The 27,052-nt window shown below is 41.6% G+C and overlaps 1 protein-coding gene across 2 annotated transcripts; it reads left to right on the forward strand.

The window, feature by feature from the left end:
- Positions 1-2,055: 2,055 nt before the first annotated feature.
- Positions 2,056-22,238, forward strand: AMPD1 (adenosine monophosphate deaminase 1; the record flags this gene model as incomplete). 2 transcript variants are annotated; one of them, XM_082865709.1, is made up of 15 exons in its annotated part: positions 2,056-2,083; positions 6,710-6,890; positions 8,209-8,374; positions 11,595-11,760; positions 14,314-14,533; positions 14,994-15,123; positions 16,154-16,348; positions 16,896-17,027; positions 17,783-17,946; positions 19,306-19,432; positions 19,616-19,779; positions 20,461-20,581; positions 21,236-21,409; positions 21,608-21,718; positions 22,080-22,238. In XM_082865709.1, the coding sequence occupies 15 exons, from the start codon at positions 2,056-2,058 to the stop codon at positions 22,236-22,238; spliced, it is 2,238 nt and encodes a 745-aa protein (XP_082721835.1). The 2 variants fall into 2 exon arrangements, with proteins under 2 accessions (XP_082721835.1, XP_082721836.1); XM_082865710.1 differs by having other exon boundaries at positions 2,056-2,077.
- Positions 22,239-27,052: the final 4,814 nt, after the last annotated feature.

Raw genomic sequence — 27,052 nt, forward strand, 5'->3', positions numbered from 1 at the left:
TGCTAAATGAGCATTGGTTTCAACTTCAAGTCACCAGCTGAATTAACCCCTAAGAAGAGAGTCAGCCTGTCCTTTGAATCTTTGAAGCCAGGCATGACTTCTCCTCTCTGGCTATGAAAGTCCTAGATGGCACCTTCTTCCAATGTAAGGATGCTTCATCTACATTGAAAATCCATTGTTTAGTGGAGCCGCCTTCATTCATTACTTACATACATCATCTGCATAACTTGCTGCAGCTTCTTCATCAGCACTTGCTGCTTCACCTTGCACTTTTACATTATGGAGATGGCTTCTTTCCTTAACCCTCATGAACCAGCCTCTGCTAGCTTCAAACTTTTCTTCTGCAGCTTCCTCATCAATCTCAGCCTCTGTAGAATTGAAGAGAGTTAGGGCCTTCCTCTGGATTAGGCTTTGGCTTGAAGGAACGTTGTGGCTGGTTTGATCTTCTCTCCAAACCACTGAAACTTTCTCCATATCATCAATGAAACTGATTTTCTTTCTTATCAATCATTCGTGTGTTCACTGGAGAAGCACCTTTAATTTCCTTCAAGAACTTTTCCTTTGTATTCACAGTTTGGCTGTTTGGTGCAAGAGGCCTGGCTTTTGGCCTATCTTGGCTTTCAACATGCCTTCTTCACGATGCTTAATCGTTGCTAGTTCTTGATTTAAAGTGTAAGAAATGAGGCTCTTCCTTTCACTCGGACACTTTGAGGCCATTGTAGGGTTATTCAATGGCCTAATTTCAATATAACTGTGTCTCAGAGAATAGGGTGGCCCAAGGAGAAGCGGGGAGACAGGAACCAGTCAGTGGAGCAGTCAAAACACATACAACATTATCGATTAAGTTCACTGTTTTATATGGGCATGCGTTCGTGGTGCCCCAAAACAATTATAATGGTAACATCAAAGATCACAGATCACAAATCACCATAACAAATATAATAATAATGAAAAAGTTTGAAATATTGTGAGAATTACCAAAATGTGACAGAGACACAGTGTAAGCAAATGCTGTTGGAAAAACGGTGACAGTAGACTTGCTCCTTGCAGGGTTGCCACGAACCTTCAATTTGTAAAAAACACAATATCTGCAAAGTGTGTTAAAGTTAAGCACAATAAAATCGAGGTCTTCCTGTATTTTGCTGTAACCAAGACTCTGTGTTACTGTGGAAGGAGCATGAGATCTTGGTCCAGAGAGACTTGGCTTTGCATTAACAATCAGAATGACTTTGGGTAAGGCACGTCTCTCCCCAGGGCCCCAGTTTTCTAATTTGGGAAGCAAGGGTAAGGTGCTCCTTGCCTTATAGCATTGTAAGCAGGATAAAATAGATAATATTTGGAAAGTGCTTTGTGTACTATAAAATGTTATGCATGAGAAATATATTCTTTTTGTAACAATATATAGAGTAAGGGTCCCTGAGCACTCTAGATGGCAGTTGTGCTTCCACAAGATTTGAAGTAAATTTATGACTTAATTCATTAAATAACTTCTGTCAGGTGAATTTCTGCCAAGTCAGGAATATTTCTTAAGGGGTGTGTGTGTGTGTGTGTGTGTGTGTGTGTGTGTGTGTGTGTGTGTGTTGAGAGTTTGATGAATGTACCAGCATATTCCCCGACCACAGAAAGCTGTTCTCAGGACTGAAATCCTGAGGACCTTGACTTTCCAGAAGGCTGGACGATTTCATTGTGTTTCGCTAGGGTGGAAAATAGTCATCAGTGGTCCAGTCATACAAGAAAACTACACTTGAAGAGAATCCAATCCATAGGAAGATTTAGAGAGTACTGAAATGCAATTTCTGGCTTACCACAGATATCTTGTCTAAAATCCCAGGGTAAACACTGAAGGCTTCACCTGTTTTTCACAGTCAATGCCTAAAGCTATAAATAGGTCTAAAGCTCATCTGTCTCCTTTTAGCAGAGAAGGGTCAAATTACAGGGGCAAAGCAAAATAATAAAATGAATATCAGCGTGTTTTATACTGTCAGTCAGTCATCCCCACAGTCTCCTGTCTCTTCCTTTCTACTGTGCTATCCTAGAATCAAGGATCCCAGCACAATGCCTCTGTTGAAACTTCCAGGTAGGTGTGCAAAAGTGTTTGTAGAGTTCACTGCTTTTAATATGCAATCAATCCTTTAACTATCATGTCAGCTCGGGAATCCTTTATTTAAGGTTCATAGTAATTTTAACAGTACATTTCAGGAAAAGACAAGACAATGTTTCCAAGGGGATTTCGGTTTTTAGTTTTAGGAGGGAGGTAATCTTCTAAAACTGTATCATGTAGTAGCATCCTTGATGATCCCAGTAGAAAACTGTGTAAGATGTTTATTATCTACGGTGCTAGTCTAAACAAAACCTGTGCTGCCACACTTGGGAGAAGGGTCCTATAAAATGTCTTTAGCTATACCATTAGCTGAAAATCATGAGAATAATGGCAATATTAATATTAATCTGTGTATTCTGATGGTTCACAATCCAGGTTTGTACACAGAGTAATTTTCAAAATAATAATTTGTCTTTTTCATTATAAAAGTAATACATTTCATGTGAAATAAAAAGAGACATTTCACTGAAAAATAAGAGTAATAAACACTCATTTAGAGAAACTGAGAAATTTAGAAAAGTAGTTATAAAAAAAAAAAACCACAATCCTCATCATCCAAAGATAACTTTTAACATATTAGTGTTTTTCTTTCAAACTATTTTCTTTGAAAATTTAAAGAATTTTTTTTAAAAAACCACAGTTGAGATTATATTATACATGTGACTTTGTATCCTGCCCTTTTTCTGGCTTCACATTATAACTTAATCAGTTACCATGGCACTCCAAACTCTTCCTAAACATCATTTTAAATGGCTGTATAATATTCCAATTTTCTTAACCAATCCCTTAAGTTCCTGATGATTTTTTTAAGTATAAATGTGCTCTGACAATAATATTTGTACCTAAAGCTTTTTCCATGTTTAAGGATTATTTCAGTAGAATAGATTCTCAGAAATGGCTGTTTGGTAGGTGTTAATTGTTTACCAAATAATCTGTTTTCGCTTACCTGCAATCAGCATTGTATGAGAGTTTCCATCCCTCTTGATCAGGTTTTTAAAAATCACATTTTACAAAGAGTACCTTTTTAAAATTATAAACATAAATTTAAAGAGACAAATTAGAAAGGAAAAGAAAACGAAGAGCTATATAATAACTATATTCCCAGGGTTTTCTATTGGCAGCAAATTGTAGAAAAATGGAAGAATGAGCTTTAATAACACATCCCACCACACCCCTTTCTTATACCAACCTACCTATTTCTATTCCAAAGCATTGATTAGTAGCCACATATATTTTATCTTGTTCTATTTTATTTCATACAGCTGAAGAAAAACGTGAGTATTTTGGGCTATTTTTCCTGCCATTTGCCAAAGTATCAATTTCTAAAAGATACTATTCTTTAATTCAGAAGCATGTCTATTTTTCAGCAGTGTTTATTAATGATACCATTAAAAGCCAACAAAGATTTATAATGACCATAGATCTCCCATAGCATAGCAAATGCACTCATGAATTTTCCTGCCTCCAAAAATCCCTTTTTTAAAGAAACCTCAGAGGACATTCATTTGCTATTCTGACATAAAATAATCTTCTCCTTTAGACATTAGTTAAGGGGACCTACTGAGTCCTGCCCTAGTAAACCCTCCTCCAATGCAAAAAATTCCATGGTGAATTTTTGTGACCAGATAAAGTGAAACCCATTTTCGATAAAATTGTAACTTTTTATGTATGTTCCCCTCCATCTCAAATCAGACTTGTCCTTTGACGGACTGATAGTACTCCTGGTGCCTCTGAGTTCCTCTATGAGATGCCGTGTGGCAGATGAAAGATCTACAACCTGTCTTTCCTACACATTAATAAAGCACTGCTGAGAAATAAGCATGTTTTTCTGGGTCTGTTGGGTGAAGCAGCAAGCATGATATTTCTTTTCTCAAGAGTTTTGCACTTCCTATGTTAATAATAATAATCCCCAACTTCTGCATAGTACTGTGTAGTTTTTAAAGTATTTCTTGGTCAATCTTTACAACAATTCTCTGAAGTTGACATTATTATTATTAATATTCCTCTTTTATGATGATGAACACTGAGGCGCCTAGTGATTATATGGCTTTACCAAGGCCACCCAGCTGTCACAGACACTTTTTCTCACTCCTAGTCCAGTGTTCTTTCTGCTTCACCACTCTGCTTCTTGTTTCTATTCTCTTATCCATTCTCTGTCTAAATGTGGATGTCCTAACCTCAAGACATTGCCACTCAGATGCTCCATTATCTCAAACATGCTCAACAAAGAACTCAGCAATTATCTATACAAACCTCAGGGAGTCATCTGTACTTTACTCCATGAATTAGGTTGTCACCAAATCTTATCTACTCACCTTTTGAAATGTCAGTTTCACTCTTTTCTCTCCCTAATCACCACCACTCCCTGAAGTATTTTTGAAAGGCAAAGCTCTTGAATTAGGAATCAAATTTCAGCTGTGGTTACATGAAGCCAAAACAACTGGTTGATTCAGTGGAAGGAAATATCAACCATATAATTTTTGGTGATAATGTAAGCTACTTCTTGAGAGTAGAGTTTCTACTTTTCAACTGTCTATAGTGACTTAGGGAGATACAACCTAGAAAAAACAATGTTTAAAAACATGAAACAAATAGATGTGTGCAGTCCCGCATAATGGATGCTTGTTCTGGAAGAGCCAGATCTCAAGCAAGTAGGATTTGGTTCCTGGGACTCCATTTCCATACTTTCCTTCCTGAGACCTCCAGGAGCATTGCCACAGACCCATGATGACAAGCCACCTGCATAGTCATCTTCATTCTCCTCCTCCTCATCATCAGAGCCCACTGGCCTATTTCCATTTGCTCTCCATGGTACATGAAGCCTTTTCTAATTTCTGCTTGTCATTCATCCTTTAGGTGCATGTGCTTGCCTGTGATGCTCAGGGAGGAATGATACTATTTCTGGGGAACAGTTGGCTGTGGGTTGGGGAGGCATTCTCAGGTCATCAAATGTGTCTACTTAGTGTTTTGTTCGTTCCTTCATGGATCTTGGTGCTTGCCAAAAAACTAGGGATAGCATCCAAAGATGCTTGTCAGTTTCAGGAAGTGCTTGAGCTCAATGAGACAAATAGATGCATGAAGTTCAGCCAACGTATTGGGCTTCTCTGTTACTCTGCTGTGACAAGCCAGGTTTGAAAACTGGCTGACCTGACTGTTAGCGTTGGTGAAGGTATGAGTCAATTACTCTCATTTCCAATGTATGCTTCAGCCTATACTAAGCCATACCATTTATCGTTTCCTTAATAACCCAAACCTAACCCCAAATACCAAATATCAGTCTGAGCAATGCTACCAAGTTGTGTCATTCCGTTTAATCTGGTGTTTTATTTTCCTTTAAAAAATTGCTCTCAAAAAGCATTTTCACATACATTATCTCGATGTCACAACAGCCTTGTGAGTGAGGTTTGTAGGTATTAGTATTCCCACTTTATACATAAGGAAACTGAAACAGGAGAAGGTGAAGGAGTTGGTAAGTACAGAACAGTGCTTGAATACAGTACACTTACCTAAATTGTAATTGAAAATGTGTCATTTTGGAGACTTGTATAGACATTGAAGGGGCAGCAGGAGTGAGGGGATCTATCTCTCTGCATGCAGTTTGCTTTGTCATCACATGAAGAATGTTTGTCTCCTGCTGTTGCTCCGAATATCCAGCTGTTTGCCATTCTCATTATTTGCTACTTGCTCTTTTCTGGAAATACCAAGAGACTTTTAGAAGTATGGGAGGTTATAACTACTCCGATGGAAACAGCTGGGTGTCTGGAAAACACAATAGAACTTAACAGAAAAGCAGATATTTGATGGCCATCACCACCCTATATGATAAAACTGGTTGTCTTGTATCCTAAGGATCTTGGGGTTGTTCATTGCCAGGCTAAAGGTCATCCTTCCACTCATTTTAAGAATGGAAAAATTAAGGCAAGTAAAAGTAAAATGGGCTGTCCAAAGGTCACTCATTATGGAAGGCCACATATCCACAAGAAATGGGACTCCCAACACTAGGCAGTAAATATTAGCGATTCCCCTCCCGCCCCCAACACCAGCTCATCACCAAGTCATCAGGATTTGAAAAGAATGAGGTTGTGATGTGTGACAGAAACACAATATCTGTCTTATGAGGAAGAAAGGCCCTAAAGTACACATTTATTTCTCAGAACTATTTAGATCACTTATTCTGTTCAGGAAGAAGAACGCCAAGGACCAACAACCCTATCCACATCTTTAAAACCGTCAGAAAAATTCCACCAACCTGTTAGGAAGGACTATGCTGCATGGTTACTATGAAATCAAACTTAGCCCCGCCAGAAACAGGTGATCTTGGGTTAAGTGCTAGTCCTGCAAGAGCCCGATCCCATCTTTAGGACCCTCTAAAGTGTGCTGTAAGAATCTGACCCGTGATTCTGAGAATGGATTTCCAAGCTACCCACACAGAAACCCACTAAAGAGAGAATAGGCATGAAGCGCCATCATGTTTCTGGCACACTGGGCGGAGAGCAGGGGAGCCATGTACCCAGGGCCGTCCTTAGCACTGTGCCTTCTGTGTAGCAGAAACTCTCGGATGACTTCTGAGAAAGTGCTTGAACACTAACACGTGAAAACGCCTTTTAGGTATTGACGATGCAACACGGAGCTTTGCTGAAAAAGTGTTTGCCTCTGAAGTCAAAGATGAGGGAGGCCATCATGAGATCTCCCCTTTTGATGTGGATGAGATCTGTCCAATTTTGCACGATGAGATGCGCAAACACCTATTCCAGTTGGAGGCTCTGTCCACCCCCACAGGAGGCAGGAGGTAAGTGGTGTAAGTGGAATGTTTATTACATTGGGACACAAGGAAGGGGAAATGTCAGGGCAGATGGTTCGCTCTGAATGGTGATTCAACTTGGAGGAAAAACTCTGTCAGAGTTAAACCCACACCCTCCCCCAGACACACACACTGAATACACTAGGGCGAAGCAACGAGGACCAAAAAAGAAGAAAACAGTGGCCTTCCTACCTTCATCCAACCTGCCTTTAGTTGAAGCATTCCTGTTCACCCAAGCAAGAGGACATGATCTACCACGTGATTGTTCCAAACCAAAGTGGCTGATGGCTGCTGAGCACACGCTCAATTTCCACACTATATAGAAACTGGAACTCAAGGGCCTCATCTTTGGACTCTGTACTTAGTCAACCTTAGTGTCGTGCTGCCTGATAGGAATCCTGCCCTTCAGCCAGTCTGACCTCCTCCAGGCCTCAGGGATACAGCTCTCCGTTTCTGCCCTCAGGCGCTGCCCATCCTATGCCTGTGATGTGTAACTACTACTGCCTCCCCTGAACAGATCCCTCTCCACAAAGTCTGTTTATTTTCCCTTCTTTGAACTACTCTAGTACTCACTACCTGTCACTATGTGCCACAGTTTAGTTCTCAAACCTGTTATTGACCACTTACTTGGACCCCCCTCCTCAAAACACTCCCCTCCCCCAACCAGCTTCATGGGGAGGTCATTCTGCAGTCCTTCCCTTGGTTTTATTTCTTTAAGGAAATAACAACAATCCACCTGCTTTGGCATCCCCCATAGGACCTAACATAGGGCATGGGTCAAAGTAGAAACGGAATAAATACATGTTGATTTGAGGAAGTAATGTTGATTAAGCAACTTACAAGTTCCAGGTAGTGTGCTAAGCATTTTATAAACATTAAATCTCACAGAAATCCTGAATGGTAGACATTATTACACCACTTTTTTAGAGAGAGAGACAGAAGCTCACAGAATTTAAGGGACATGCACCAAATGACACAGGTACTAACTGACATAGCCTGTGCTTACTGCAGCACCCAGACTTCCTGTTCTGCTGGGAGTGGGCCTCCTGTGCAGGACAGTGTCATGCTGAGAGTCTTCTAGTACATTCCCTAAGACCCACTCTTCCAAGGTATACGAGGACGAAGGGAACACTCTAACATGATACCCCTTTCCATAAGGTTGGATCCTGTTTCTGACACCCAGCCCACATTAAATTTTCACTCTTTTTCCTCAAAATGAAATTGTATAGTGGAACATCAACTGATCACAATGAAACTCGCAATGAAGATAAAGTTAACTCTTTTTATTTTTCAATTTCAAACCGAGAAAAAAGCGTTCCTTGGGACAGAAGACCATGAGTTTGCCCGTTCCACAAAGTGAAACATCTTCCACCAAATTGTCCCACATTGATGAATACATTTCTTCGTCTCCCACCTACGAGACCGTGCCTGATTTTCAGAGAGTGCAGATCACAGGCGATTATTCCTCTGGGGTGAGTTGCTTCTTGCCCCTCACATGTAGCTGCTAGAAAGATACTCAGCTTGATTGTTTCAGCTTCTTTCCTTCCTCCCCTTCCTTTTGAAGAAGGTGTTAGCTCACCTGTCCTTTGCTATACTTCATTATCACATTTCAATACCAATATGCTACAACTTTTAAAAAAAATTATTGATGATTGATATACAATGTTGTGTTAACTTCTACTGTACAGCAAAGTGATTCAGTTTTACATATATATATATATATTCTTTTTTATATTCTTTTCCATTATGGTTTATCACAGGATACTGAATATAGCTCCCCGTGCTATACAGTAGGACCTTGTTGTTTACGATATGCTATGACATATTTCTGTTTTGCTTTTATCATCTCACATAATTTCTCCTCCTTTATCTCATTTGCTTGCACATGCGAATACGCAGTAGAATGTGATGTGTGTGTTACAGAATACAGTGGACAGATTCTGGCAAAAGAACCAAAGAGAGTAGCAACTGAACTAGTCTCACTGAGGGCATCATAAAGCAGGAAAGGGAGCCTCAGGGAGGCCCGGGGGGCAGAGTGGGGAGGGGCTCTTGGGGAAAGATGGACCCAGAGCAGACCTAGAATGGAGAGAAGGGCTGCAGGTAGCATTAACCAATCAAAGAAAACAGATCAGGAGAAAGAGAGAGAAAAGAGGAAAGAAGAGTGGAGAGAAAAGAAGATGAGAGAGGACTTCGCTGGCAGCGCAGTGATTAAGAGTCTGCCTGCCAATGCAGGGGACATGGGTTCGATCCCTGGTCCGGAATGATCCCACATGCCCTGGAGCAACTAAGCCCGTGCGCCACAACTACTGAGCCTGCGCTCTAGAGCCTGCGAGCCACAACTACTGAGCCCACGTGCCACAACAACTGAGGCCCGCGTGCCTAGAGCCTGTGCTCCGCAACAAAGAGAAGCTACTGCAATGAGAAGCCCATGCACCACAACGAAGAGTAGCCCCTGCTTGCCACAACTAGAGAAAGCCCGTGCGCAGCAACGAAGACCCAACACAGCCAAAAGTAAATAAATAAATTTATTTTTTAAAAAAAGAAGAAGAAGAAGATGAGAGAGAGGTCAGAACATTCTAATGCAGCTGCTGTTTTTCGACCAACTGTCCTTTCCAATTTCATAGCAGATGCTTACACAGTAGATTATTGCTTGGAACAGATTCTGGTATGCCACAGGGATAGTAAACTCAAGTTGCAAACAACTTGACCTGCTTGTCCTATCCAGAACAGTTGGTCAATAAATAAATCTCTGCCACACGGACTTGCAAAATCAGCATCATATTGGTGAAATTGCTGTTTAGCCATTGGTCTATGCTCCAAATATAGTTTTAATGACTGGTCCTAAACCCTCTTCTCATGTAACTGACCCACTTAGGGTCAGTCCCAAGATATTTAAAAATGACAGAGCAATGAAATGGACACTATTCTTGTTTATTCGTTTTCTTCATGGTAACATGTGTGCTCTACAAATGGCAGGGATTTTAGATGCTAAATAACTGAAACGAAATGTTTAATAGCAACGTGGAAAACAAAGTTTGGAGAAGGCCAGAGTTCAAAAAAACCACAAATATTAAGTGACAAACTTGATCCCTATGTGCTTGGTGGAAATGAAAACAGGAATAAAAAGAAAGAAGATGAGAGGAAGGACAAGGCTCACAGAAGTCAGGGATTAGCTTCTCCTCCTATAAAAGCTGGAGGGCACCTGAAATCTTGGTCTGGAGTCTTTTTTTTTTCTTTCTTTCTTTTTTCTTTTTTTTTAACATCTTTATTGGAGTATAATTTCTTTGAAGAACCAAGTATGTGGCTACACCGGATAGCTGAAGGTGGCTGAGCTGCTGAGCTACACTCCACCTAGTTGTGGCCTGCACCTGAATCAGTCTTTGCCTTTATAACTGAACAGAGAAGTAAAGGGAGAATTAGGGCTAAGTTCCCAAGGCCATTCATCCCAGATAAACAACAAATTCATTGTAATCAGTCCTTATTGAGCACATACTCTGTGCCAGGCACTGTGTGCTAAGTGCTGAGGACGAGAAGGTGGATAAGATCCAGCTCTTGTCCTCAAGGAGCTTTAGATGGCTGGCCCATTAGGTAGCAAAGGAACAAGCGTGCTATTGGAAGCAGACCCCCAGACCTAGCACCTGTGCCAGACTCTCTTGGTCAAGGTCAGCAAGTCATTAAAAAGAGTTCAACTGTTTAGGATTAATATCTGGACTTCAAACCATTGGGAACAAGCTTACATTGGTCCCAGAAAGTCTTTGGGTTCTGATGATGAGCATGCAATGATTTAGAGTTGTAACTGTGGGCATGTCAAGCCCAGCCAGGAGTTGGGGATGGGGTCAGGGAAATAGGCCAGTTTTTTTTTTTTGTGGTTCGCGGGCCTCTGACTGCCGTGGTCTCTCCCGCTGCGGAGCACAGGCTCCGGTCGCGCAGGCTCAGCGGCCATGGCTCATGGGCCCAGCCGCTCTGCGGCATGTGGGATCTTCCCGGACCGGGGCACGAACCCACGTCCCCTGCATCGGCAGGCAGACTCTCAACCACTGCGCCACCAGGGAAGCCCAAAAATAGGCCAGTTTTAGGAAATTTCCAGCAGTTCTAAGAAAATTTTACTCTATAATCTCTGTTTTTAGTCCCAGATAAAATTCTGTTCAAAACCATCCCAAAGAATGACTTCTCACAGGATGATATTCTGATCCTTCTCTAGCTACAGAAAGCAGTGCATGGGTGACAGGGTTTGAGGGAAGTGTGACACTTTATTCCTTCCCCAATTTTTCCCACACTGACCAGCAGGTGGTCTGAGTTCTCAAATTACACCAACATTGTCTTTCAGTTGAGATGTTGTCTTCAGAAGCCCATACTTAAAATGTTCTTTTGTTACCTGGAGAAAGTATTGTCCATGTTAGAATGGGTCCTTTTAATCATATTTGTTAGATAATCACTGCTATCTAGCAAAAACCAAAAACAAATATGGGACTGTAAGGAAAGACTCATAGGACAGACACGTTTTGCCAAGAATGGAAGAGCGATTAAAACTTCAGGGCCTGCTCCTTGAGGGAGACCCAGGGCCCAAGTTGAGTGAGAAGTAGGAGCGGCTCAGCAGGGGCTGTGACACCCAGGAGAGCTGGGAGGTGCCAATGACAAGCTTTACCCACTTCTCCAGTTTTCACAGGAGCTACTCTGAAATTTTCTTGGTAGGTTACGGTTGAAGATTTCGAAATGGTTTGCAAAGGTCTTTATCGGGCATTGTGTATACGGGAGAAATATATGCAGAAGTCGTTTCAGAGGTTTCCAAAAACCCCTTCCCAGTACTTGAGGAACATTGAGGGTGAGGCTTCGGTAGCAAATGAGAGCTTCTATCCCGGTAAGTAATTTTCTTATATAATGTCTGGAATATATCTTTAGGTTTAACTACTAACTGTTAAAAGTGCCCCATGATTATAAGTAACCCAGTTTTAAGATATCATAGTCATCTTTGGCTCCGTTCTCTCTCCCGCCCAAGTGCCCAATCACTTGATTCAGTCTGTACAATATCTCTCAGAACCTCCTCTCTTCACCATTCCTCAAGCTCTAATTTAGGTGCATATTTGTCTTTGTCCAGATCATTGCAATAGCTTCCTAACTACTCTGTTAAATTCTAATCTCACTTCCTTTCAGTTCATCCTCACTTTGGTACCAGTTATTATAAAACAGATCTGAGCACATCATTCTCCTGACAAAAACCTTTAACTACGCCCCCTACAAAGTTAAGTCCAGTCTTGAGCCTGGCATTCAAGGCCTACCACCATCTAGCCTTCTAACTATGTTTTATTTATCTGTTATTTATTTATTTTTGGACTTGCACACTCAATCTATTTATAAACTTACCTCCTTTACTCCACCTTTGAACTCTTTGTCCTGGAAGCATATCCTGTTGTCCATTTAGTTCAGCACATTCCTGCGCCTGTACTGTTGCCATGCCATTCCCTGTGCTGCATTGCCCTTCCTTTCACTTTTTTACTATATGTCCAAATGTCCAGATCCGATCTCATCCTTCAAGGTGCAGCCCAACCATTATCATTTCCTTCCTTCCTCTGACCTCTGTATAAAAGTAAACTACAGGTTTTGACTTTCCAAGGCACTTTATTTACATATCTCATTTTTACTTTCTTTCTTATATAGTACATATTTTAAAACAATCAGATTTTAATAATTTCTATTGTATAACTGTATCATAATTTATTTAATCAATTCCTATATTTAGGCGTTTAGATTTCTGACTTTTAAAAGTTTATCTCCAGGGCTTCCCTGGTGGCGCAGTGGTTGAGAGTCCGCCTGCCGATGCGGGGGACACGGGTTCGTGCCCCGGTCCGGGAAGATCCCACATGCCGCGGAGTGGCTGGGCCCGTGAGCCATGGCCGCTGGGCCTACGCGTTGGGAGCCTGTGCTCCACAATGGGAGAGGCCACGGCAGTGAGAGGCCTGCGTACCGCAAAAAAAAAAAAAAAAAAAAAAGTTTATTTCCAACAAGGTTACAATAAACATCTTTATTAAGACATCTTTGTACAATTGCTCTATATCTTTAGGATTAGACTTCTATAATTGAAATTCAGGGGAGGCAGCTATTTAAGGTTTTTGAACTATCAAATTGTTATGTTGTTAAAAATTTCCAGTTCTAGAGCTTCTTCTCTTTAATTCCTTTTAATATTAAAATCATAGTAAACATGTTCCAGTTTGGTAACTCATAACATTGGTTTGTTCATCTTCTATAGTATTGACATTTAGGATGACTTGCCTTTGTTTCTCCTAAATTATACTTTATCTCTCTAGTATATTTAAGAGTAGGGACTCGAAAGTTTATATTTGACATAGCAATGTACCGTCTCACTTCTTTCGTGTTCCTTATTTCAGTTTTGGATAGAAAATGTGCCAACATTTTCTTTTTTCTTTCTTTTTTTTTTTTTTTGGTCATCAAAATTTATACAGCAGGTTCTTTTTTTTTTAATATATATATATGTTTCTTAGTAAATTTATTTATTTATTTATGGCTGCGTTGGGTCTTCGCTGCCGCGCGTGGGCTTTCTCTAGCTGCGGCGAGCGGAGGCTCCTCTTCCTTGCGGTGCGCGGGCTTCTCACTGTGGTGGCTTCACTTTGTTGCGGAGCACGGGCTCTAGGCACGCGGGCTTCAGTAGCTGTGGTACGCGGGCTCAGTAGTTGTGGCTCGCGGGCTCTAGGGCACAGGCTCAGCAGTTGCGGTGCCCGGGCTTAGTTGCTCCGCGGCATGTGGGATCCTCCCGGACCAGGGCTCGAACCCATGTTCCCTCTATTGGCAGGCGGATTCTTAACCACTGCGCCACCAGGGAAGCCCTATACAGCAGATTCTTATTAGTTAACCATTTAATACATATTAGTGTATATATGTCAATCCCAATCTCCCAATTCATCACACCACCCCCCTAAAACCTAAAACTGCTCAAAAAAATTGTCTATTAAAAAATAACCACTCTAAATTAAGACTGATAGAGAAGCTAGGTTTAAATAAGGAAAAGGCCCAAACTCTACATTTTAACAGTAGTTTTACTTTTATTTCTACGCAATTATCTCAAATGTTAATAAAATGCTCTTAACAGGAAGACTTTAACAACTTTAATAAATAATGAAAATGGTTTGTAAGTCGTATTGCAATTATATAAACAGCAATTCTGAAGAACTTGAAAATCATTCTTACACTAGATAAAATGTTATAGTTATTTTATACTACTAATTTAGTCATCTTTGGGAAATAATGTAAAAATAAACTTTAGCTTAGCTCTGGATAATTACAACTTATGACATACAGAATTCCATACAATGAGATCTTACAGTATTTAACTTTGGTTATTTTTATGTGGTCATTCATTCTATGTGCTGATATATTATTGTGTGTTTTATTGAAAAAGTCTTTACCCCTCCCATGAAGAAGAGAGAAGACCCCTTCCGAACAGATAACCTCCCGGAAAACCTCGGTTATCACCTCAAAATGAAGGACGGTGTGGTTTACATTTATCCTAATGAAGAAGCAGCCAGCAAAGAGGAGCCTAAGCCACTTCCTTACCCCAATCTGGACACCTTCTTAGATGATATGAATTTTTTACTTGCTTTAATTGCTCGAGGACCCGTGTAAGTGTTAAGACCTAAACTACTGCTACTATTACTACTACTAACAGTAAGACTACGTATTAATTAATTGCTTACAAGGTTCAAACACTATGTTAAAACCTTCATGTGCACTGTTTCTTTTTTCCTCACAATTGTTCTATGAGGTGGATATTTTTATAACTCCCGATTTACACGCTGAGACTTTGACGAGTTAAGTTATTTGCCCAAAGTCACACAGGTGGCTGAGACAGGCTTTGAGCCCCAATCCTCCCTCATTATTATTTATGTACAATTTTGATGAAAAGATTAAGTCCTTGGAGCCCAATACTTTTCAAGTTAGATTAATGCAGAGTAAGCCAGTTCCATTTGGAAACAAACATAATAGTTTTCTACAGGTTATAAGGGTCCTGATGGTTTTGAAATTGTGACTGTTTTCCTTAGATGTCTGGAATTTTTTACAATCATGATTTAATTTTCACAGTAAGACCTATACCCACCGGCGCCTGAAGTTCCTCTCCTCCAAGTTCCAGGTCCATCAGATGCTCAATGAGATGGATGAGTTGAAGGAGCTGAAGAGCAACCCCCACCGGGATTTTTACAACTGCAGGAAGGTAAATATATTCGGTGCTCAGGGGTCATTCCTGGACAAAAACATTGATCCACTTATTTCTTGAACAGGACAAGAAATATACTGTTTTTCTGATTCATGTAAGATTTCTGCAGGTTCAGTAGAACTTCATGAAAGGAGATAGATGATGTCTAAAAGATTAAAATGCCTTTTCTGCTGTTTTCTGCATAGAAAGGTTTATCACATTATTGCCATAAAAAATTATAGTTATCATCAACAACAAAAATAATAAAAACGAATAGAACCTCAAAAACCACTATTCTAGGATTTGAAAGGTCTTCACTCTAGTCCTCTTTCTTCTACTTCCCGACTGTAAGACATTGGGGAGGAAGTGATTAAATATTTCTGAGTTTCAGTTTCCTCATTTGTAAAACTGGGAAATATATCTGCTCAATCTAGCTCATAAGAGGATTGTGAATAGCAAATGGAAAACTAATCAACTAGAAACACTTCCAAGATGTGTTCTGACCACTTAAATGATTGCAAGGAAGTGGGAGTAGGAAATATATGAGCAGAGGTTTGGGACCAATCCCTGGCTCAGCCACCTGTATAACCTTGGGCAAATTACTTAATCTATCAAAACTTCCGCTTATAAAATTGTACTCATAAAAATACCTAACTCACAAGTGCCATCGCTGTGCCATGGCTTCATCATTTCAACCTTTCTCCCTTTGGGGCTGAAAGCTGTAGCAGCTGCTTCACTTCCAGCTGTGTCTCATGGGTGGAGAACTGTCCCCAAGACTTTTGTGTGGATCAAATGTAGGAAGTAAATTTGATGCACAGATATCCAGGAGAAGCAGGCAATATTACTGTATCCAGCCTAAACTTTCACATCCTCACAAGGGCACAAAAAGGTGCTATGGGTTCATTCTTTGCTCGGCCACCTCCACCAGCTGCCAGGTCACACCCCTATCATATACTCCTTTCTCCCATCACAGTGGGATTGGCAGGCACCACAGAGAAGCATAACTCAAGCTGATTGTTGGTTTTTCTTTGTCTGAATGTACACACAGGTTGATACCCATATCCATGCAGCCGCTTGCATGAACCAGAAACATCTACTGCGCTTTATTAAGAAATCTTACCAAGTTGATGCTGACAGAGTGGTCTACAGCACCAAGGAGAAAAATCTGACCCTAAAGGAACTTTTTGCTAAATTAAAAATGCATCCCTACGACCTGACTGTTGATTCTCTGGATGTTCATGCTGTAGGTTGAAAAGATAATGTCAGTTTCATCTAATTCTCAGAACCCCACACGCCTTTCCCCTACAAACTCTCCCTTCTCAGAGCCCGCTAAACTACGTGGGCTTACCATGCTAACTGAAAGAACCCATGGACAACTTTGAGGTTCTCTCATTGTCAGCTGTATTGGATTCCATTCTTGGAGCCCAAGCCCTTCTCCTGTTTTGTTTTTTGTTTTTTTTAATAAATTTATTTTATTTATTTTATTCTTGGCTGTTGGGTCTTCGTTGCTGTGCATGGGCTTTCTCTAGTTGTGGTGAGCTAGGTCTGCTCTTCATTGTGGTGCGTATGCTTCTCATTGTGGTGGCTTCTCTTGTTGTGGAGACGGGCTCTAGGCATGGGCTTTAGTAGTTGCAGCACACGGGCTCAGTAGTTGTGGCGCACTGGCTTAGTTGCTCTGCGCCAAGCCCTTCTCCTGTTACCAGGCCACTGTTCCTTGTGGCCATTCCCTAACTCTCTGTGTTCAGGCAGCTCTGATAAAGATATACTTGTGCTCCTGTTTCCTGATGCAGGGACGTCAGACTTTCCAGCGTTTTGATAAGTTCAATGACAAATACAATCCTGTAGGAGCAAGTGAGCTACGGGACCTCTACCTGAAGACAGACAATTACATTAATGGGGAATATTTTGCCACTATCATCAAGGTGAGGAGAAATCAACCAGATCTATGGTACCTGGCCTGGTTCTTGAGGAGGGGGAAGAAGAGAGGGAGGGAAGGAAGAAGAAAAGAGGGAAGGAAGGAAGGAGGGAAGAAGAAAGGGAGGGAGGGAAGAAGGAGAGAGGGAAAAAAGGAAAGAGAAAAGAGGGAAGGAAGGAAGGAAAGGAGGGAGGGAGGGAGGGTGCTATCCCTGGGGTCAGGCAATACACAAATGAATGTGATAATTTCTTCTGAAACATTCACTGTAATGATTTTCAAAGACCTTGATTCCTAGGACAGAGACCCTAAGGGTGTGGATTTGGGATTAAGGACCTGGCTCTTCCAGGCTTTTGGAGTTGTAAGTTCAGGAAGAATTAGGATCAGAATCCATCCTGATCTTCATGACACCTGAACATTAGGAGGCAGGAATGACAGGTGCAGTTGGGAGATGTGTGTTTGGGGAGATAGGGGGCATATGAAAAGCTGAATTTCTTTTGCAGCAGTGCCTTGGGATTTCATCATCTTTAGTCTGACTCTTTTTCTCTCTAGACTCCATTACATCCTATCAGTCTTTTAGCCCGACTAGCTCCCCCTCACCTCTCAGGCTCCTTACATCTTAACCTTGATAGTTTTCCTCTGACTGCCTTTCACATTTCCTCTGTTCTTCTTAGTACCCATCTCCTCTCCCTAGACCCCACAGGTTTAGACCCCTGAGGGACCCGTGAGAATTCCTGGCTTTGGACTCCTCTCTTGGCTTTGCAGGAGGTAGGTGCAGACTTGGTGGATGCCAAGTACCAGCACACTGAGCCCCGCCTGTCTATCTACGGCCGCAGTCCTGATGAGTGGAGCAAACTCTCCACCTGGTTCATCCGAAACCACATCTACTGCCCCAACATGACATGGATGATCCAGGTCCCCAGGATCTAGTAAGTACCCACCCACTGGAAACCCTGAAGCCTGCCTTCCTCCCACCTGCCTCACCTCCTCCACACCAGCAAGGAATGTGCAGCACATCTGGACAGAAATAAGCTTTGTTAAACAGCAGTCAGTACTGGGGCCCGGGTGCCTGGTTTTGTCCCTTCTGGGTTTAGCACTCTTGATGACAGACAGGAGTTAGGAAGATCATTTCAGTTCAGTTTTCTAACCAGGTTTTTTGGTTTTGTTTTGTAAAACAGGGGACTTTATGCAGATCACAAAATAACTTCTTGAGAATGATTAAGACTTAAGATAAGAACTATATACATTTTACTATACATTTTCTTTCTCTTGGTCTTCCTCTCTGTGTCCAGTTCACTCTTTCCCATGCGCATCTGTACTGGGGTGTACCTTTCTTGTATCAGAACCTCTACCACTGTCTGTTGATTGTCTCATCTACAAGTGCTCAAGTTCTCCATGATTAATGAGTATTTATCAATGGTATTATCACTGCTAATTACTCATTGCCCTCAGGGATGTTCATACCATTGATCTTTTATCTAACTTAAGTGTTTATATATTGTCTAGCCACCTACCTCCATGCTGTGTGTGCCCTGTGACAACGCAAGAGTTTTATCCTGTCTCTTTAGCCAAAAATAAAAGTAGCTTTTTGACTGGAGTAAAACATCCTGTCTAATATCATTAAGGAAGAGATATTAAAGCATTAGAGTGTGGTGGTTAGAAGCATGGGCCCTGGCTCTGGACTGGCTATGCTTGAATCCTGGCTCTACCACTTACTAGCTGTGTGACCTTGGCAAGTTGCGTGACCTCTCTGTGCCTTAGTTTCATCATCTTTAAAATGGGGTCATAATGGTACCTAATTTATTGTGTTTTATGAGGATTAAATTAGCTAATACTTCTGGCCACTTAAAAGAGTGGATGGCATATATTGGGTGCTATATAAGAATTTGTTAGATTGCCCCCTGGCCACAGCATATCATAGGTGTTCTTGATAACTGTTTCACGCTCACGATACCACACATGTAAAAATCATTGAACCTTTCATGACAGAGTTCCCATACTCTTCATTTTCTATCTGGACTTAGCTGTGAACGTTTAGTTTTCTTACCACAGAGGATTTGTAGAAGATATAGGGGCATGTGGTCCAGCAAGAAACCTCCTGTGCCAACCCAAACTGAATCCTTCTTTATGGGTAACCAAGAAGAATGTACCAGAGTGGACCTAGGATGGAGACACTAGGTCTTCTCCTGAACATGGCATTTAGTCCTTTGCTTGCCTTTGGTCCTTTGCTTTGAACTATTAGTCCAAACAATCTTTTCCTCCTAAATTCTCTTCATTCCTGCCTCTAGTGATGTGTTCCGATCTAAGAATTTCCTTCCACACTTCGGAAAGATGCTGGAGAATATTTTCATGCCAGTGTTTGAGGCCACCATCAACCCCCAGGCTCACCCAGACCTCAGTGTCTTCCTCAAGCATGTAAGCATGGCCCTGAAAGCCTTCCTACGGCTGCACATGAACCAGCCCGCCTACCTAACCATGATTAATTCTTGATGCTTATCTCTGACATTTGGTCCTTGCCTTTGGAAGCTGAAAGTTTGTCTGAGGGCCGGGACCCTGCCTTCAGACTGAACCCATTTCGTGGCTCACTCTTCCTGACAGATTACTGGCTTCGACAGTGTGGATGATGAGTCCAAACACAGCGGCCACATGTTCTCCTCCAAGAGCCCTAAGCCCCAGGAGTGGACCATGGAAAAGAATCCATCTTACACTTACTATGCCTACTATATGTACGCAAACATCATGGTGCTCAACAGCCTGAGAAAGTAAGTAGATGAGAACTGGAGCTAGAAGGAGAATCTATTTAGCACACCTCTTTCCTCATACATTGGCACCCTAGGTGGTTGAGGGCCTACGCTGCTGGGATGCTGCCAGCTGGCCCAGAGCAGAAATTTCTTTCCCTTTTCTTTTTCTTCGGTTTCTTTATTTATTTAGGGGCAGGAATGGACAGTTTGGAGCCTTCAGTAACTTTCACAGTTCCTTTTCTTTGGAAGTTTAGGAATTTACACTAATCACTGTGCAATTTACTATAAAATTCCATACATTTTACCTTTCTTGATATATCTGGGTAAGGAATAAATAGAGGACTATCATAATGGGGTTTTCTGGAAATGTTTCCCCGCTAAAGTGTGAGTAGGAGAAACAACGACATGGTGATATTGGTAAAAGTTGGGTGGAAACTGAAGATGTTTCTGTTCAGGTAATCAAAACTTTCCTCCATACCCTCATATCCTATGTTGTCTCTTTTTTCAAAAAGCCTGTGTTTGGGAAGAATTAAGATTATGATTTGGAATTGTCAGTTTTGCTGAATACTTTGGATACCCCACTCCCTTTCAGAGTGTTCTGGTGTTTTCTACCAGATTTTCTTATAAATCACTCTATGCCCAGCATTGTTGCCAGGTCCCAGTCAGTCACCTGTGATTGCTATAGTAGCTCCGTTTCCCTAGGGAACGAGGCATGAATACGTTTCTGTTCCGACCTCACTGTGGGGAAGCTGGAGCTCTCACCCATCTCATGACAGCATTCATGACAGCAGATAATATCTCTCATGGCCTGAATTTAAAAAAGGTGAGTTGGAAGCTCTCTTCTCAATATTAACTTTTATACTGGAGCTAGAGGAACAGCATTTTTTTCCCTTATCATTCTGTCACAAGTCATTATCAACACTGGAATCAAATTAAAGTAGAGCAAAAAAAATTTTTGAGATTATTTAGTGCATCTCATTTTACAGAGGCCCGGAGAAGTAAAGGAAGTTGCTCAAGATTACCTAGATAGTTGGTGGCAGGGAGGAGTTAATGCAGATCGCCTGACTTGCATTTTAGAACTCTGACAAGGGATAAATCAGAGGCAGCTTGGCTTACCTGAAACTGGTTTTCACCAGATTTCATGTTATAGCATGTTTTAAAATGCCTCTGGTGTGAGTCAGAACTTTCTTGTAGAGAAAAAAAATGTTTCAAGGTGAAGTCTTTTGCCTAACTAACTAGACAATTAAAACACAAACAACTGGGTTTGACTCAATGCTTCTGAAAATTGATCCCAAATAAATTTCTTCTAAATAGTATTTACATTTAAAAGCTATTATTCTTCTTTACAAGGGGATTTAAAGAATAGGTGATAATTTTGTTGAAAGGTAAAACTTGAGGTTACCAGGAAGTTTTAACTTTTCTAGTTTGTATCCCTTTCTCAACATTAAAAAAATTTTTTTTCACTCTTCCTTTACAGAGTCCTGTGTTACAGTATTTGTTTTTCTTAGCCCAGATTCCCATCGCTATGTCGCCATTAAGTAACAACGGCTTATTTCTAGAATATGCCAAAAATCCGTTTTTAGATTTCTTCCAGAAAGGGCTAATGATCTCACTGTCTACAGATGACCCGATGCAATTCCACTTCACCAAGGTACACATATGGAATTTTGAGTAATACAAGTATATTTTTGCTGAAATGTTGTTTACCACCCAGAATTTTAAAGTCAAATCAAGATATTTCATTATTCTTTTTGTGCAGGATGTGGGTTATTTCTTTTAATGCATTCCTTTTTCTTCCTTTCTTCCTTTTTTTTTTTTTTTTTGGCCTCATTTAAATAAATAACCCAAGGAGCCCCTAATGGAAGAATATGCCATTGCTGCACAAGTCTTCAAGCTGAGTACCTGTGATATGTGTGAAGTGGCAAGAAACAGTGTTCTGCAATGTGGAATTTCTCATGAGGTAGACCTGCCCTTGACTGGCTCTCCTTCTGAGTTTAGAATTTGGCAACTTGAATATTGAAAAATTAGTTGGGGAAACATGTTGAAAAATTATTTCACAAATCATGTGCAATTACTATGGACAGGGACTAGAAAAAATTATTCTGTCTCTCTGGCCATGCTTTTTGGGCAAGGGAAATAAAATATAATTGATTTCTCAGCAGACCGTGCACATTGAGGTACTGGATGAGTGCTTTTAATGGTTTATTGTTTTCCTCTTGCCCGTAGCTAACATAAGGAAGGAATCTTGGTGGAGGATGTAATTATTGTCTATATCAGGGTAAAAAGAGACAACAATCATTCTGTTTCCTTTTCTCTTATAGGAGAAAGTAAAGTTTCTGGGTGACAATTACCTTGAAGAAGGTCCTACTGGAAATGATATCCGAAAGACAAATGTGGCCCAAATCCGCATGGCCTATCGCTACGAAACCTGGTGCTATGAACTTAATTTAATTGCTGAAGGCATTAAATCAGGAGAATAAAACAAATAAACCAAATAATAATATGGGTGAGATTTTCATTGTAGAGTGTGAATAACAATAGTTACCAGTTATTGAATCCCTACTACAAGCCAAAGATTGTATTAGATATTGTTCCATTGACATTATTTCATTTAATGTTTTGCACAACTTTATAGGTATTATTACCTCCATTTTGGGGAAGATGAGTAAACTGAGGTTGGTGAAGTTAATAACCTGCACAATTGTACAACACAGGGAATATAGCCAATTTTTTATAATAACTGTAAATGGAATATAACCTTTAAAAATTATGAATCACTATGCTGTACACCTGTAACATATAGTAGTGTACATCAACTATACCTTAATTAAAAAAAGAAATGACCTTTGATTAAAAAAATAAGCTGCACAAGGATGCACCTAGTGAGAGGTAGCAATGGGGACCTGGGTTTTTCTGACTCTTGAGTGTCCATGACTTCCAGGCAAAATGGTTATTAAGGCAGGGCAAAAATACAAGCAAATGATGGGACTTCCCTTGTGGTCCAGTGGTTAAGACTCTGCACTCCCAATGCAGGGGGCCCAGGTGCAATCTCTGGTCAAGGAACTAGATCCTGCATGCCACAACTAAAATATCCTGTTTGCCGCAACTAAGACCCGGCGCAGCCAAATAAATAAATAAATATTTTAAAAAATAAAAACAAAAACAAGCAAATGATTTGATATAGGGAGAATGTAGGCTTTTGGTTTATAGAATGAAACTTGCTATAGACACTTAGACTTCTGAAAAGTCCTTTTGACAGGATACATCTGAAGGGTGGCTTTCTTAGACAAAAACAGGTGTACCCCAAGATAGAAAATCTGTAATTATGAGTTATTATACTCATGGAGAATTTATCTTATGAAAGGATTCTTAGTTTTAAGGATATAATTGACAATAAAGTTATAGTCAGCTGTAGTGGTACGTTTTAAACGATTTCACTTACCAAAATAAGATACACGTGTAACTTTTTAGAAACATTCCTGTTACTCAAGGTCAGGTGGAATTCAATCCAATTAGCCAGACCATACTTCTGTACATATACAGTTGTGTTGCCATCTAGTGGTTGGGCTGATACTTCGTTCCACTTATTCAATAAACAATTACTGATCAAACATCTAAAGTACCAGGTACTATTCTAGGCAGCAAAGATATAAAGAATAAGATTTCACTTCTATTCTCAAGTTATTCACAGCAAGAAGTTATAGCATGAGTGGATACAAAAGCGAAAAAGAGCATTTTGTGAAACATCCCAGAAAGTAATGACGTTTCAAATGGAAAAAAAAATTAAAAGCAAATTCCTGCATGCTTCCACATTCTGTACAGGTAGCCATAAGCATAGGCATGATCCCAACAGCATGTTTGTACTAGCCCTGGTGTTAGAATGCTCTCCCTGGTTTCTGAAGTTGAAGTTCTGTTTGCTGAGTATTTGTAAGTCCCTTGGAAAACCTGATTTTATTTTACCTTGGCCTCTTTGTCATCAAAATAATATAAGTTGCCAAATTAAACTTTCTATTCTCAGATTTTAAAAGGCATGAACTACCATTATGTATATCTCCATCTTACCCATGAGAGGGCAGTAGAATACATACATGTTAATTCATTTATTACATCCATGCAGATTTGGTTTCCAATTTGGTACTTGGAATTCGATTTGCTCATTTTGTCATATAGTCTCCTGGAATTCAAAGTTTGAACTTTGAAATAAATTTGAAATTCCAAAGCCACACTATTCTAGCCCCAAATTTTATCTTAAACAATTGTTTGGGAAGTTTTCTAAATACATAAGGGATTTTTTGGTGGTGAGCAGGAGGAGTCCATAAAGATCAGTGTTCAAAATTTACTACAAATTTATTTCCTCATTGAGACATGATTAAAAATATGTCTTGTCAAAAAAATATGTCTTGTCATTCCTCTTTTTCTCCCCCCCATCACAGAAGAGACTTCCTGTTTCATTGTCCACGGTTCATGGTTTCACAGTGGTTTGGGATATGCAGCTTTTATTGCTTTGGCTACGTTGGCTTGTGACAGTCATCTGTGATGTGTAATACTGCTCTTTCTGGCCGTCTTCTATTTTGGTACCTCTATGCGAACAGATATGGGGAGTTTGATCACCAAATCCAAGAGGTTCTGGTGGGGGTGGGGTGAGGTAGGGTGGAGTCGGGCGGGCAGAGGCAGGGTGGGGTGGTTAGCAAGTGCCTGGGAAACAGGCTCAAATCATCCTTGACTCGCAGCCTTAGTGAAACTGGGCTGCTGCTCGCAGTAGGCACTGCGCCATGCACATACCTGAGTATGAGTGTGTTGCAGGCGTAGCGCTTAAGCATGTGTGTCACAACAGGGCGTGGGAGCCGACCTCAGGCACTGGGAGTATCAAAGGCAACCCTGCTCTGGGATTTCACGCCTCAGGTGTCCGGAGCGTCATTTGCATCTGTGTATGTTTCAAGTAGGCGCTGTACTGCAATTGCCGGAGAAATGTTTGTTTCCTCCTTGAGCTCAGCCCGAGAAATGGTGCTGCTCTTTCACTGGAGACACCAGGCCTACTGAGCCCGGTGGCAGGAGACAATTCTATGGTTTCTTTGAGTGAGGTGCCATTTGGATTCCTTGATTAGGCTTTCTCTCACGGGTGGTTGTGAGGAGTCAACCTTCGTGTAAAGTTCTGGTCCTTCGCCGTGGGGCCTGTCGGACGGCAGGCACGGCAACGGCGAAGGAGCTTTGGCTAGAGGCCCTCGGCTGGACGACAGTGGCGCCGGTAGCCTGCCTCCTGGGGCCGCACCCTTTCGGCGCCCAAGGTCCTGGGCAAGATTCTGGCCCCTACGCCGAACTCCAGAGGGGGCGGTTCCCCTCTGGACGGTCCCCGGGCGGTGCCGGGGGCGGGCCCGACCGTGAGGGGTGGGAACAGGAACCAATAAGAACAGGACTTTGCCGGGGCGGGGCCTGCGGCCGGGCCTGTGGGGGCGGGACGGAGCCCACCCAGAGTGGGAGCGAGCCGGCTGGGCGCTTCTGCGCGGAGGACGAGAGCCTCGGAGCCCAGCCGCGGAGGCGGCGTCGAGGACGAGAGCAAGTAGGGGTAGGGAGACCCGGGCGGGGTGTGAGGCAGGGGCTTCGGACCCTCGCGGCGGAGGGTGTCGCAGAGCGGGGCCACGGAGCGTCGGGCGCCGTCCGGCCGCTGCGCGGGAGCGGGCTGGCGGAGGTATCGGCGCCGCCCACGCTCTCTCGGCACCTCCACGGCCTGGAGGGACGCCCGAGCGTGCAGCCCGGCGCCCAGCGGACGCCGCGCGTTGGGAGCCCGCTCGTCGGCCTCGGAGGTTGTGGCGGAGCCTGGCTGAGGGTCTCCTCGCCGCTCCCCTCGGGGCGCGGGGGCCGCCGTCCAGGTGACGCTCGGGGACGCTCGACAGTCCTGGGGTAGAGGCAGGGAGCGCCCCGCATCCAGGAAGAAACATGGGGCTCTCTCCAGGATTAGCCACGGCGCTTGAACGTCGACAGGCTGAGACGACGGACTTTACATTTTTGCTTTTTTGTGTTTTGATTCTTAACAGAATCTGACGAGCACAGTAGTGAAAGTTGTCAAGTAGGATTTTGATTTAAAAATCTGGCATTGGAACATCTAAGAGCTTCTAACTAGTATGGCAGAAGATGATCAGAATATGAGTCGGGGGCTGGAGCCTCGGCCAGGACCCACATACCAGATGTGATGCCTCGGTCAAGTAGACTTTTCTGGGCCTACGTTTCCTTAGTTGTAAAATCGAGATGCTCATGCGTGCCTGGGGGTATTCTGAGGGTCAAATGAGATGCGTGAGAGTATTCCATAAGTGTTAGGTATTGCATATTCTGTAAAACAACTACTAAGTGCCAGGCACATAGTAGGCACGTTGTAAACATTTACCCTAAAGCTAGTGATTCACCTACAGTGTTTTAGATCAAGTCCTACACCTTCGTTTACTGTGTAAATAAATTGCTCAAGCTCATTTTCCACAAATCACCATTGTTGGAAATGTGGTCCATTTTTAACTGATTAATGAATTTTTCTAGAATAGCATATATTATCGATACACTGTTACTGATCGTTTACCAAGAAGTTTGGTAGCAATCAGTCTATGTCTTTGCTTTAGATAAATAGTTGTCGTTTAAGTTACCTGGTAAAGTAAGCTGGGAGTATTGTTTCAAATCAGACTTGTATTTGCTTTTGTAAGATTTAAGTCCTCCAAAACAAAATTAATATATAGCCGCATTTTGGGGGTACAGCCTTTATTCTAGACATGTGCATTATTTTCTGTGGGTATGTGTGTGAGGTGTTGTGTTGGGAGAGCAGAAATGAAAAAAGAGTAGTAGTTTGCAACCAGCAGACTTTGACTAGGGATACTTATAGGCGTGTTCTGAAGTCGTTTCCCAGGCAGAAACCAGGAAATGTAGTAATTGTGTCTCTTGGCTTTTCATTAGTTTTTTTGTGTTGAGTGTGGCAACAGACTTTTAAAATAATGCAAATATAAAGGAAGAATATTAGTTTTTCTGATGCGACAATAAGCACTTTTCTAAAGCTGAAAATTATGTTTTAAATGATCTGTAGTAAGTCTTACATTATAGACAAGAATTTTAGACCACTGGATACCAAGATCAAATTAAATGGAGGAGTAGAGAGAAAGTTTCTAGTGAATGTAATTTTTGTGTTGCTTTAACAGTTTTACATGTTTCAACAGTTCAGTGCAAGATGGATGCTTTGAAACACCAGTTTCAAACATGTACTCCATATATAAATTTTGCTATGATTTATAATTTGTTGATCTTGGAGGACTGAAGCCTT

This window comes from Leucopleurus acutus, assembly GCF_964270905.1.
Source record: "Leucopleurus acutus genome assembly, chromosome: 2".
In the NCBI taxonomy this organism is placed as follows: domain Eukaryota; kingdom Metazoa; phylum Chordata; class Mammalia; order Artiodactyla; family Delphinidae; genus Leucopleurus; species Leucopleurus acutus.